Raw genomic sequence first — 13,695 nt, 5'->3', positions numbered from 1 at the left:
GTACAATAAACCCACGACAGACAGCATTAAGTGCAGCAAAAGCTTCGCCCACAAAGCGAAAGACATACTCGTATGCATCACGCCAAGGCAACGTTAGGTCCACAGCTACAATACTGGACCATGTTTGCATCCCTTCCAGAAGCGCGAAAATAGTGAAGTAATGAAGCAATTTCCAATTCCAAAACAAGCTACTTACAACACATTGTCGATGGTGCCATTCTTGTGTCCGTTGGTTTGACCCATCAGCGCGTCCTCGATGATCAGATCCGAGGTGCTGTTGGTGCTGCTACCGTGGCTGCCGTTACTAGTGGCTGGATCCGCCTTACCATTCGCCGTCGTCATGACCATCGGAACATCGTTGAGGGCACAATCTGTGCTGGTTGGCCCCGAGGTACCATTACTCGTACCACCGCTGGTTCCGTTGTTGAGATTGTTGTTGGCAGCAGGAATGCCGCCACCACCGGACGCAAGGAGCATATTTTCCTTGTCCGTCACGGACCGTTCAAACTCGATGCTGTTGTTGCCACCGTTATTGTTGTTGTTATTGTTGTTTGCTATTGTTTCACTGCTGCTACTGTTGCTGCTGCTGTTGCTACTGCTGTGGGTGGCGTTAATGTTGTTATTGCTTAGCGACAACGATTCCATGGTCTTTTCCAGCGATTCTTGGGAATTTTGTTGTTGCAGATGTTGTTGCTCCTGCTCTTGTCGTATTTCGGACGCAATGAAGGAGTCGGTCATCGAAATGGTTGACGCAGACATGGCGGTGCCAGTCGGAAGTGCGGCTGGTGTCGACGAAAGTACAATCTGACTCTTCGACATGGAGTTTTCCTTGTCATCCTCATTGTTCTAAAACCAAAAATTAAAATTATAGTTAAAATGTTACTTTTGCATTAAGTCTTTCTCTTCGTACCTTCGTAGGGGTATTGTTGGCCGTTCCCTTCGCCCGGGTACGGGACATGATTGCTTCCACGCGCTTCCGGCGTTCCTCGCGTTCCTTTTCCTCCTTCTTAAGTCGCTCGACCATCTCGAGCCGCTGGCGCTCCGCCTCTTCGCGTGCTTTACGTTCCGCCTCTTCACGCTCAACTTTCTGGCGCGCTTCTTCCTCGCGACGCTTGCGGTCTTCCTCGTCGCGACGACGCGCCTCTTCGATGGCCTGCTGTAGACGTTCATCCTCTGTCCGGCGCTGCTCCTCCGCTAGACGGATCGTCTCTTCCTCCAGTTTGCGCAATCGTTCCTCCTCGTCCAGAACGCGCTGACGTTCGGCCTGCTCCTCGGCCTCGATCCGTTGGCGCTCCAGTTCCGCCTGCCGTTCGGCTTCTTCGCGCGCCAGCCGACGTCTTTCGGCCAGGGCCGCTTTGGCTTCCTCTTCGGTCGTAATGCGCTTGGCGATCATCGACGCCGTCATCGCATCACCGCCGGCACCAGCATCGACAGCAACCAGATTGCTCTCTTGCACTTCCGCCACCGGAGCGACTGTAGTCTCGGGGGCAGTGTCACGGCCGTCTGGTTCCTGCTGCTTCACTGGCGACACTAGCTCTAGCTCACTGATAGCGGCCGATGCCGTTGGTGCGACGACATCTTCCGTTACGATCAGGATCGTTTCCGGTTGCACCACCGTACTGACCTCCACCGGCAGCTGCTGCTGCCATTCCAGTTGGACGATTGGCTGCTGTTCACTGTTCTGTCCGGACGGCTGCTCAAACTCCAACAACGGCTCCTGTGGCATCGTTTCTGGCTGCACCGGGGCAGCAACTGACAGTTCCTCCAGTAAAACAACAGGTTCCTGTTGCTTCTGCTCAACTTTTACTTCAACCGGCAGCTCCTGCTCCTGCTTAGCCGGCTGTTGCTTGGGGACCGGCTTATCGTCCGAGGCCGAGGACAACTTCTTCGTAGCCTCGGCCGATTTCTTCAGTGAGTCCTGCAAATTGCGAGCAGCCTTTTCCGGTCCGGGCGATTGCAATGGTGTCGAGGCGGAAGCAGTCGACGGTACACGCGAGGTGATCGCACCGCGCGCCGCACGCTTTTCGGCTGAGTGCAACGACAGTGGCTTTCTGGTCGGTGTCTCCGTGCCGGAAGCTGATTTTACGGGCGTCGTGTTGATGCTCCCGGAACCGGCACTCGACAATCGGAGCTTGCTTCCACCGTGCGTAAAACCGGCCGCCGACGCACCGGATCCTGTCTTTGGAAGTGGAGGTTTCTCTGCAAATGTGGACAACAGTGGGGTTAGATAGTGTTTGCTTTGACGAAATGGTAGCGAGCACATTCCTTATTAAAGTCAGAAAGCGTAGCTTTCTCCTGCATTAAGGTAGTTTAACAAGACACGCAATCTCGAGCGATGATATCGCGATAGAGACAAGCGCCAAAAAACATATTTAAAAGATATCTATGCAACATACTGTCAAGTAAAGCATATATTCAAGCTTTTATTCATTGTGGAACAGCAGCGAAAAAGGCCAAAAAGCCGGTGGTTGTGCCGGAACCTTGTGTTAAAGGCAGCGGAGGAGATGTTGTGACTAGTTGGCAGTGTGGTTTGCTCATATAATCTTTAAAAAGGTTTAACGTTCGTATTAGTACAATTAGCAGACACAAAATGAAAGTTTGATATTAACAGAAGTATGATCCATTCTTCTGCGTTTGTGCACACAAGTTGTTAGTGTTCTCAGCAATTTACAATGTTAGTTTTCCTAGTGAACTGTACACCAACGACTAGTTGATTTAGAAGCACAATAGCGTAATCGGTCAGTGAATCAATTGTTGCAGAGTAGATTACAACGCACGGTGGCGTGACCGCGTGAGAAGGGGCGATAAAAATGGAATGCTGAAGAAACAAAACAGAAAAACACACAAACCTTCCTTCAACCCGGAGGCGGTCACCCCTGTAACGGCAATGCTAGCCGGTCGTGCTTTGCGTTGTGCTGGCAAGGACCGTCGGTACACGACCCCGGACGCAGTGGTCGAGCTGGACAGGGCACTTCCGGGCCGCGACGTGTTCAGACTGGTCGGTGTCATTTCGCCGGAACGGAGACCTGCATTTTCCGGGGTGTGGTTCAACAAAACCAGCCATCATTGGTTATTCCGGAACCATTCGGAAGGGAACCCAGTGGACACACACACACACACGCACGCATCACGCACACAAAAGACACCAACACAGCAATGTACCGACACAAGCCCGACAGCATGGAATGGCACCGGAAGCAAAGATGGACGCAACAGGACGAAACCGGAAGTTTATCGTATTGGTGTGTAGTGTGTTGTGTGTTTTGTTCCCGATTGATGTTGATCCCGGCGTTCCGATTACGTGGCCAATTGGTTAACGATACAACGGGACACGGGATTGCAGAAGTAAAGAAGGGAACGGGTAGTAATGAAAAGAGAAGAAAACATCGAATAATCAGATGGCGCAAGGATTTTGTTCGTACATACGAACTTCGTTGCGGTAGATACGAGCTTGATGCATTAGAATGTAGTATATACAAGGACCTTAAAGTATCGTGTAAATAAGAGCAAAAACAGCGCATTGGTTTACGATAGCGTTTGCAAAACTACGAGGCATATAACGAGGCGAAAGAGCAACAATACAATTCCATTCCACGACAAATGCGGCAACCATCATGATGAGAAATGAGGATGAAAATCTAAAAGCCATTCCAGAGAAGCAAGTAAAGATGGAGGATTGGTTCGAAGACAAGATACTTTTGTTAGTGATGACTGTAAATATAAAGTGTAGACCTGCTTGTAAGTAAGTTATTTTCCGAAAAGAGGATATCAAATGTACAAATTATCAACAAACTTCGAATCAGTCAAGCGTTTAGGAGACCTGCGCTTCCTAAACGTTTTTCAAGCTTAAACCAAGAACTTTGGGTAGATTATAAATAATTTTTTTTAACGAAGCCTTCATCTCCAACGCTGCATAGTAGTCCACAACCAGGAACCAAATTACAGATACTCTATCAATTTCCCCGTCATTAGTTCGAGTAGTGTGAACAAGCGTGGCCAACAGCAACAAGGGTGTTTTCAAGATTGAAGGGGATACGGTTTAAAGGAGGACGTTGCCGAGCAGGACGACACGATCCGCGTCGTCCTTTCGATGATTTTCTATCGTGCAATTATCGACCAGTAAAATATCTCACGAAAGTTCAGCCAACAACCCTTTGCTACCGGTGGTTAGTGTGAGCGATACGTTTATCGGTAAGAGGCTCCCTATTTTCATACGACCACCACGGTTAGCCACCACGGGGAGAGAGGGAAGCAAACCACAAAGTTGTCCCCACCAAGAGAGAGTCTACCCCAGGCACACTGAGGGGATCACCCTGCGATCGTTTCCTGTGCGTTCGACTCCGGCCAAAGGCTGGACGACGCGCGCACGAGGGACCCACCATTCGTCAACTGTTGCTGCTGGTGCGAGGGGCTCTGCTGCTGCTGTTGGTACTGGTGACGCAAGCGCTCGGTCTTAGTGGTGGTGGCCCTGGGGCCACTTCCGACCGACAAGTTGGTGGCGGCGTTCAGCTGCGACATGCTCTTGGAGGTGTCGGTACGGCGCATCGGCGAACTGCTGCCACTGTTAATCGAGCTGTTGAACAGGGACTTGCGACCTCCGCCGCCACCGTAGCTACGACCCGAGCTCGAGTCCTGCGACTGATTCCGATACTTGGCGCCACCGCTGCCACCGCCACCGCCGCCAGCCAGCTGGGACATGCTGCGTGACATGCGCTTGCTGGCCGTGCCGGTTGGCGACGAGCGGGACGAGGACAGCGAGAGGCGGGTCAGGTTGTCCAGCTCCAGGGCTTGGCGGCGCTCGCGCTCCACTATCGCGCTGATGTGTTCACCGTTGCGCCGACGCGGTGTCGCCAGCTGATCCAAGCGTGTCATCGAGAACGCTCGTCCTTTTGGATGCAGTGTCGGGTTTGTCGTCGTAGATTGGTGGTAGTGTTTATTGCCACGGGAAACACGGTTGGCAGTGTGATACGTGTGTGAGATGTGAGTCGAGATCATGCATAAAAGTGAAGTTGCGAGTAAGATCGGAGAACAATGTCGGGTAAAATGGGGTAGAGTAGAAGAAAAGTAAAGAAAAACAATATGCGGATCAATAAAGGTGGACTCGGTTGCAAGTAATAGATAACGGGGTTTGGTTCGGACGATTTCGTTCGTATCACAGTTTAGCTTTTTGTCCGACAGCCAGTTGGCCAGTGAGAGGCGCATATGATGATGCGGTGATGAATGGGGTCGAATATGAGCATGAGCCAATGGAACTACTGCTAAAACAATCATACACAGTGAATCGGGGTCGGGACACAGCAAAAACGATCTCTGTGACAAGGTTAACAAGTCATGCATAGCCACTGAGCGCGCTTCACAACATGCAGTGCACTGGGCTTTCGACGAAACAAGTAACGAAGGGTGTATTAAAGACATCTGACTGCGTTTTCTAGCTGCAACTGCACTGCACCGTAAGCCAAATACGCAAATGAAGAGCGCAACCTCAAACGTAAAGCAGACGAAACAGTGTAACTCTGATAAGCGATTCTATTAGACGTGTTCGCGTGCAATGGAGCCGAACACTAAAGTATTGAGAAATGACGTTTTGCCGCTTATCGGCCCTTTTCTTTTCTACATGACCGAAAAGTTTTGTTTTGAATATTACCACAAACAAGAAGATAAACAACTAAAAAATAATAATTTTAAATCGAATCGTGTTCATAATCGTTGAAGCAGTATGAGGTAGGTAGCGTTCCAAGCAAAGAGACAAAATAAGATTACAAACAGACCAAAACGAAACAAACGAAGAACGAAACAGAACGTAACAAAAATTGAGAGAAGAAAAAACAAGAGACGCATAGACGCAAAAGCAATAAAATACTACCTGGTGTTCTGGGAGTATGTGTACCGAGAGACGATCTAGAGCTATCGCGAGGACTAGGAATGGTAGGCATTAGATCGGTCTTTCGACGATTGACAGTGCGCTGATAGTTCATTTCTGCTGTATCGTCTGCAGGAGAAACAGAGAGAAAGTGATAGAACGATAGGAAAAGAAACAGAAGAAAAAGAAAAACAGAGAGACAGAGAGAGATAGAGAAAGAGAGGAATGGATAGCAGAAAACAGCCATCACGGGAAGAACAGTACGGCAGAAGGTCGAAGTGCAGTACACAAATGCGACCACACGAGGAATAGTCATAGAAAAATAAAATAATAAACAGTAGAAAGAAGAGACAAAAGGAGAAACATAAACATAAAGTAAGTTGAGCCCCCCCAAAACAGGATAGAAGATACATTTGCGTTCAATAAACCACCCACCAGAAAGGTTGTTGCACGAAGTGTAGATATTTGGTCGTATTATTTGAACGAAAAACAGGTAGTTGCACATGATGAAAGAGGCACGAAGAGAGTGGCAGTGTAAGAGACAGGGTTGATAGTAGAAACAATAAGAGAAAACATAGAAAGAGATGAAGAGAAAGAAAAAAAGAAGACAAAATATTTTTAATTCTGTGTCAATTAGTGTTATCAACTGTTGGTTAGTCACTTGGAAAACCGCTATTTTACATAGTAAGTTCTAGTCAAACAACAGAACACTTTTTCACTAAAAACTAAATCGTAAGAAAAGCAGTACGTAAAATGCTTAGCGAAGTACATAATAAGTACATTGAGAAATATACACTGTCTCAGTTAATATTCCACAGGCATGCGTTTTGAAATACACAAACATCGTTTTCCATCTGTTTGAGAATCAATTTGAAAATGATATTCTGTATTGAAACTACAAGAGTATTTGAAAACCATATCCGAGTAATGTTTACTTTTGTCGTACTAGTTACACTGTACGTAGATACCTCGCGTGTATAAGGAGACGCAGAGGACGACGGTTCAAGTAATTTTATCAAACTAAACGTAAAATAGAAAACAGCAGATAGGAAAAGCCATCCAGTAACAGCCACAACCGAGAACAAAGGCATGATAGGCGAATGATCGAATACAGGAACATCAACGCTAATGTAACGCGTATAGGTAGTATTTAACAAACATTCGCAACACCCGCGAAAAACACAGCTAGATCAGGCTCTAGAGAAAGTATATGCTAAAAAACAGTAAGGAACGTCAGCGTCGATCGGAAACATTGCACAAACAGGCAGTCGGTATGTAGCAAGACAAACAAGTTCGGGAAGCAGCAGAGTACAAAGTGGAAAGGAAAAGGGGCGGAAGAAATAAGAAAACAATTACAAACCAATGCAAATATTTAACAGTGCATAATTGATAATGAAAAATAACAAAATAGCCACAGCAAGTGGATGAAACGGAAACAGAAAACTTTAGGGAAACAACTTAAGGGTGCACACCGAAAATGGAAACGGAAATGTAAACAAGGATGCAGCGAAAGTAAAAACTAACAAACGAATGGAGAAGAGAGAAGCGTCAATGCTCTTCGGTTAGCATGAAGAGCACGGCTAAGGATGGTGGCTTTACCCTTTCCGCTAGCGTAACTACTGCGGGTCATAGCCGGCTGGTACTCGGCCGCCGTCGGTGGTTCGTCGATGTTGATGCCGGGCCCAGCGGCCAGCGAGAAGGTGAGCTTTCGCGGGCAGCTTTCGCTACTGCTGGTCCAGTTGAATACCTCGTACATCGAGCTGGACATTCGTCGTTGGTCTACGGTTGTCGGTGGCGGGTGCACGAATAAGCACGGATTTTGGGGGAACAGGTATCACAAAGAGTATGTGGCCGGAACCATTGATTGGGATGCGGTGGGCAAAGCGTGGGTAACGAGTGACCGCCACAGCCATCGCGAGACATGAGGAGGAACAGCCGGAAGTGCATCAGCGTGCGTTGGCGGTTGAATTCGTCCCGATACGGGCAGCATATATCGCGTGATCGGGTGGTAGCAGCGCACGATGTGACAAAACGGCCGCCGATCGAGCACAAAGCCAGGAAGGGAACACGAAAAATACGATACGATACGCGGTTCGCGTTGTATCCATTCGTCGCGGTCATCCACGTGTATATTAGCACCAATTTGCGTGTAAACAAGCAAATACAGAGTGTGTGGGTTTCCGGTTTAGGAAGACAGAATCCCCATCGTTCAGAGTTGCAACATTGAAGCGGGCCGTGTAAATACACACACAATTCATTGAAACGGAGAAAAAGAGATGGTTGAAGAAGAGATTAAAACGGTTTTAGGCATTGTGTAGTGTTGTGTTGGTGTAACGGACATAGAACAAATGTAGAAACACAAAGGAAAATTACTCAAGAATTAAAAAAATCGCAGCCGTAAACAAGAGACAAACAAACAACAACTAGAAACTAGAACGTAAACAGTCAAACTAGATAGCGGTGGAGTAGAGTCGTAGTAAAAAGAGAGATCCTTGCGTCGAAAACGAGAACAGGAAACACGTCAATTTTGAAACATTAGTTCACGTCGGCTATTCATTCGTTCACCAGTAGCTTTCCGGTAACACGTTTGACCGCGAAGACACCACTGTCCGAGACCAGCAGATAACTCTCAACCGTAAAAGCAAAAGCATAGAAGAAACTATTTCGGTATACAAATGAAGCAACTAGAACATTATGCGCACCATCGGGGAAGACGACGAAAAGAACATCAAAAGACAAAGAGAAAGAGAAAAAGAGACAGGGAGGCAGAGAGAGAATGTTGAACCACTAGGTATCCCCTTTCAGCAAAAGCTCGCAGCGCTACGTCAGATGGTTGTAGAGAACCAGCCCAGCTAGGAAACACTTCTTCCTAAACTTCAATTTATCTAAAGCGAACGGAACAATTCTCTAACTGTACGGAACTGTCTAAATAACGCGCAGCTAAAACCGACCAACGGATGACTTGAAAACCCCCCGGAATGGATGCGAACTTCATGACGATGGTGATGGTGTCACAGAATGATGGCGTGTGTAATGGAGTGTGTTTCGGAGGTGTCCTTCCTGTCGCGAAAGGAACCGAATGCTTCCCGGGCAGAAGCCCTTCAAACTGGGGGGTGCGGCCGTAGACTCAAATCCAGAATACGTACCATCGGTCGATCGGTCGAGACCACTGGCAGAGGTTGCTCGCTTCTTGGCCGCACCGTCAGTTAGCTCACGCTCGGAACTGCGCCTCGTCAGTGCCGCTCCCGTGTATGCTACGTTCGTGATGGACGTTGCCCTAAAACATACGAAAGTGAAGTTAGGAAGTGATGTTTCGGGGATCCGCTAGGACCTCCGCCGGAGGCTCTGACTGCTCCTACTTACCTCCTGTGCGCCCAGAACGAACTGCACATGCCGCTGTCACTGGTGTCGATCATCCGCGGCGTCGACGACCCGAAGGCGAACTGAATCGAGCCGCGGTCATTACGTCGTTTCGTCTCCATCCGCTGGTCGCGCTCCTGGTTCTTGCGCAGGATGTACTCCCGCCGCTCGTTGTCGGCCTCGATGATGGCCCGACGCCGCTCCTCGACCTGTGACCGTCGGTCATTTTCTCGCCTCCGCAGATCGTCCATCCGTCGTCGGCGCTCTTCCTCTTTCTGCTCGCGGAACTTTTGTGCCGCCAGCGCTTGTGCCTTCAGTTCCTCGAGTTTTTTCTGTCGCTCCTCGTTTTGCCGCTCCTTCATCTGTTTTATTCGCTCCTCGCGCTCCTTTTGCAGTTCTGCCAGTGATCGATGGGGGTGAAATTGGGGAGGTGGGTGAAAGCAAAAAGCAGTTGTTAGTGAACACTGAGTGAATCAACATCATACGAGAGGATCACTCCGCAAGATCGTGCGGAACTGTTTCACACGAACACCAACAGGCTGATTAATGATTTGGTCAATAATACGGGACACGGGCGTGCAGGTTGAGTAGGTTACAGAATTGGTAAATCAACAATCGACATCACGCGGGCAGCATTGGGAAGAGGCGTTGCATTTAAGACAAAAGGTCAAAGAAGTCGAATCGAGTTGTTGTTTTGTAATTTTTATTCATTGTCATCCCTGTGTGCAGCATCTGTTAATTGATTATCGGGGTCATGCTCAACAATTTTCTTCTATGTGAAAGCCAAAGGGTGGAAGTGGTTGTTAAAACATTGGGCTGAATTTTTAATTTTCAATTTTAAGTCGAACGAAGATGTTCCTTCTTTCGTTCGATGTTATGAACATATTGACTCTAATAGAAGTACGCTCTATTTTCAAACATCAACTTTTGCGTGAAACAAAATTCGATGGGATTTAATTATTTTTTGGAATGTTACCAAAAACATGAATTAAAAACAAAGACACTCTATAAGCTCCAGGACCTCACAGATCTGGTATTTCGGTTACAGGGATCAAGGGGTCTGCTTTAAGGAACATGTTAACGTAGCGTGCAATTATCGCATCTGGCAGGGGGCAGCCGGGGGCCGGCCACATGCACAACAGTGCAATTAGTTGGATAATCGCGGGGCCCTGCAGAGCGCGGCAAGCAACATTATCTTCACTCCTATTATGCGCACACCATGCGCACGCGTGGGTAGCAACACCGTGGCTGCGTGCAAATGCAAGCAAAAAACACGACCACAGCAACGATGACGACAACAAAGTCTTGACGCTACGCGAGCGACCAGCTTGGACACCCACCACCGGGGTAGGAGTCGCTGAGCCGGTCTCGCCCGTAGCATCGTCTCGTACCTTCCGTGTTTCTGCTGCCGCAGTCGACGCTATCGTCGCCTACGCAAGCGAACCAATGAAGTGTGTGCGGCACAGGATCGTGCAGCGTGGTGCGATCTGCGCATCGCAAAGAATGAAGAACGTGGAAAGAAACGAGAACCGGGCGCAGTGAGTAACTGTTTTGAAGCTGAAGAAGGTGCTGTTAATCCCCATCCTAGAGGGTAGGCTCCTCCGTTGAGAGAGCAAAGGTTTTGGCGATTCCCAGTATCGATATCAAGCCCGCGATTGAGTGGGAGTCGGCTACTGTCACTGCTACTACCGACGGCGGTGATAAGAGACCGTGGCGAAAGGGGCCCCTGTGGGCTGAAGATCGCCGCACACCGATAGCTTCTGGCAGGCGCGTCACCAACGTTTATTCGCTGCTACCTCTGAATGGTCGTCCGTGTGGGCCCGACGAGTGCGTTGGGTTGGCCATATTTGGCGACGCTCACTTACCTCTATTGGCTGAAGACGGCCTTGACTGTTTCTGTGCGGACGCATCTCTGTTTCCAGCTGTGAACGAACGGGAGAGAGAGAGATAGAAATGATAAACATAGCGATCAAAACCAATAGGCCGTAATGCGTGTGGCAGAGGAATTTGTCATTGTCACTGGCCAGCTGTCAGAACGAACGGCTGTGAACTTCGCCACCGTTCTGTCACCATCGATTAGCTTTAAATTCAAATATAATTCCAACACACGTCGTCCCGCAGCAGCACACGTGGGAATGTGTTGGGCGGGCGCCTGTGTGTGCTAAACCCTCCCTCAGGGTAATGATATTCATCTTTCGTGAGCTAGGCGTGAGTTGGCGTAAGCTAATCGTGCATGAATTAGCCTCTACGTAAAGGATCGACCGATCGGACTCGGAAACCGATGCGAATCGCTGACACCAGCGTAGCCGTGACCAACACCCGATACCTTCCGGATGACGTAATGGAGTCGCTAGGCGTCTCGAGGTCGTTCGACTGGAACCGCGGGCCCACGACGGTGCATATCTGAAGGACCCCCATCGATCAGTGATGCGTCTATTAGCCGGCCTACCCCACCACAGCGTGGAATATTTTAATTACTTTCAACGCACGGATTCATCCTTACCTAGGCTAAATTGCACATGGCGGTCTCGTCGTGCACCGAGCAGCTGCTGCTGATCGGTCAGAGTGAGATTTTCGCGCGATAACGACTTCACCAGTATTCCGCGCAGCACGGCCAGCGTCGTGCTCGGAATACGATCACTTTCGTCGGGCAACATCGCTATGCTGCGGTGGCTTGTCGCACCGTGCCGGTCGTCATCATCAATAAAAACCATCGCGCTTCGGACGAAAGCAACACAGGCCACGATGGCCACGGTGGCTTACTGGGCTACCATTGCAGTATTTGTCACACTCACTTAACAAACTGGATGAAAGATGGACGCGCACCGAAGTCTACACGAATGCCCTCACGGGAAAGACCAAGAGTTAGAGAGACTGAAGATAACCGCGTACCCTACAAAAATGTTAGCCGATGGAAAGATTTCACCCCACGATGTCTGCCACGATATTAGCGGTTCTCAACAATTAGCGTTCTTTCGAGGCGAGCGTCACAGCTGGATGATGTCTGGCGAACGTGACACGAGAGACACTCTCCACTGGCAAAGGACGTCGAAAACATGAACCATACGCGCGTCGCGACACGGACAAGTATTGCCAGAGCGCAATTGTCGTACTGTCGTCAATATCACCACCACCTCTCGCTGGACCCACGCGCTCCGCTCCGCTCCGGTGCGTTAGTCAACAGCCAACACTTCAACGGCGCATACTATCACCACCTCCAACGTCGTCTCTCTCCCAAGGGTGATTTCGGAGATCTGACAAATTCAATTTGCTGTGCCCTCTGTAGCGCCCCCCATTCAGCATCGATCGAGCCGGAGATGCCGCTGACATTGAGCGTTGTTTATGGTCACCCATAGCCGGTGCAGCATCTTGACGGTGACATTCAACGATGGATGGATTCCACGGAATCTTTTATCGTTTCTATGGCATTTTTCTTAAACCACTACTAGGCGCCAAAAACCAAACACATCTGGCAAGGTGTTGCGAGAACCATGTCTGTAGGTTCAAAGGGTAGGTCTGTAGGTTGTGCGTTTGTTCAAAAAATTTCGCAACTATTGGGTTTTTTTAAATATTGTTTTAATCCTGAATGTCGATTTTGTCCCCTTCAAAGTAACCCCCATCAGATATTATACAGCTGTGCCAGCGTTTTTTCCAATCCTCGAAGTACTTAAAAAATACGTTTTCTGATCTTCTTCAGCTCTTCCTTCGATACCGTCTTTATCTCCTACATCATAGCCTAGCGTCGTCCTTTCATGGCCCCCTTCAGTTTCCCGATCAACAAAAAGTCACAGGGGGTCAGATCTCAGGCAGCCAAAAATCCGGTCAAAAATTGACTGATCACTCAAAATGGCCGAACTTTTCGGCATAAGTGAGTGACATGAGTAGCAACATGATTCCACAAAACAAAAAACGGAAAATCGAATATAGGTAGCCCGGGGGAATTCAAATGTCGCGAAAATTTTTGAACAGACCACGACTTACATCCTGCGCCTACGTTAGCGCTAGAGTTCAATCCAGGGTGCAACCTGATAAGATTTCCTCCTTCGCGCAGTCGGCCCAATGAAGTGTAGCCCTCTTCTAACGCGTAACCCAACACGCCGTCGGCGCGGGCTCCCGCGGGGTGACTTTTGAGCTCAGGTTCCGTCTACAGCAGCGCTTGACTCACACCTACTCGCCTCGTGAACGGCGGGCGCATCGAATGATTGTGAGGCGAGTGAGACATCCGCCTGAAGTCCGGGGCTCATGTCAAACAGGCTACGTAAACATTAGATCAGCATCGCGATTTAAACCGCGGAGTTGCGTGCGCTTCCGGCGTTTCTCGTCTGCGCAAGACTTTTATGGCCGCTGTTGAGCTGTTGAGAAGGCACCAGCCTGTTCCGGATGGTGCGCCTCGGTTTTTCGCGTCAAATGACCCACATCCGTAGAGTAAACCTCCCAGCCGAGCCGAGCCAGGCTAGAGTAATGCTGAATGGCAT

General features: G+C 49.0%; 1 protein-coding gene across 2 annotated transcripts in view; it reads right to left on the bottom strand.

The window, feature by feature from the left end:
* Positions 1-13,695, bottom strand: part of LOC131211705 (ensconsin-like) — a 41,150-nt gene that overhangs the window by 5,751 nt on the left and 21,704 nt on the right. Inside the window, exons 2-11 of one of the 2 annotated variants that reach the window (XM_058205285.1) lie at positions 11,086-11,142; positions 10,612-10,707; positions 9,224-9,617; positions 9,007-9,137; positions 7,460-7,639; positions 5,864-5,989; positions 4,380-4,886; positions 2,850-3,026; positions 911-2,199; positions 197-846 (exon numbers count right to left, since the gene is read on the bottom strand). In XM_058205285.1, the coding sequence (XP_058061268.1) occupies positions 197-846; positions 911-2,199; positions 2,850-3,026; positions 4,380-4,886; positions 5,864-5,989; positions 7,460-7,639; positions 9,007-9,137; positions 9,224-9,617; positions 10,612-10,707; positions 11,086-11,142 (3,607 nt within the window). Of the gene's footprint in view, positions 1-196; positions 847-910; positions 2,200-2,849; positions 3,027-4,379; positions 4,887-5,863; positions 5,990-7,459; positions 7,640-9,006; positions 9,138-9,223; positions 9,618-10,611; positions 10,708-11,085; positions 11,143-11,723; positions 12,042-13,695 lie in introns of those variants that run through there. The other variant, XM_058205286.1, reaches the window with a different exon arrangement.

This window comes from Anopheles bellator, chromosome 2 (genome assembly GCF_943735745.2).
Source record: "Anopheles bellator chromosome 2, idAnoBellAS_SP24_06.2, whole genome shotgun sequence".
NCBI lineage: Eukaryota > Metazoa > Arthropoda > Insecta > Diptera > Culicidae > Anopheles > Anopheles bellator.
The sequence above is the reverse complement of the archived record's forward strand: the minus strand, read 5'-3'. Positions and strand labels throughout refer to the sequence as shown.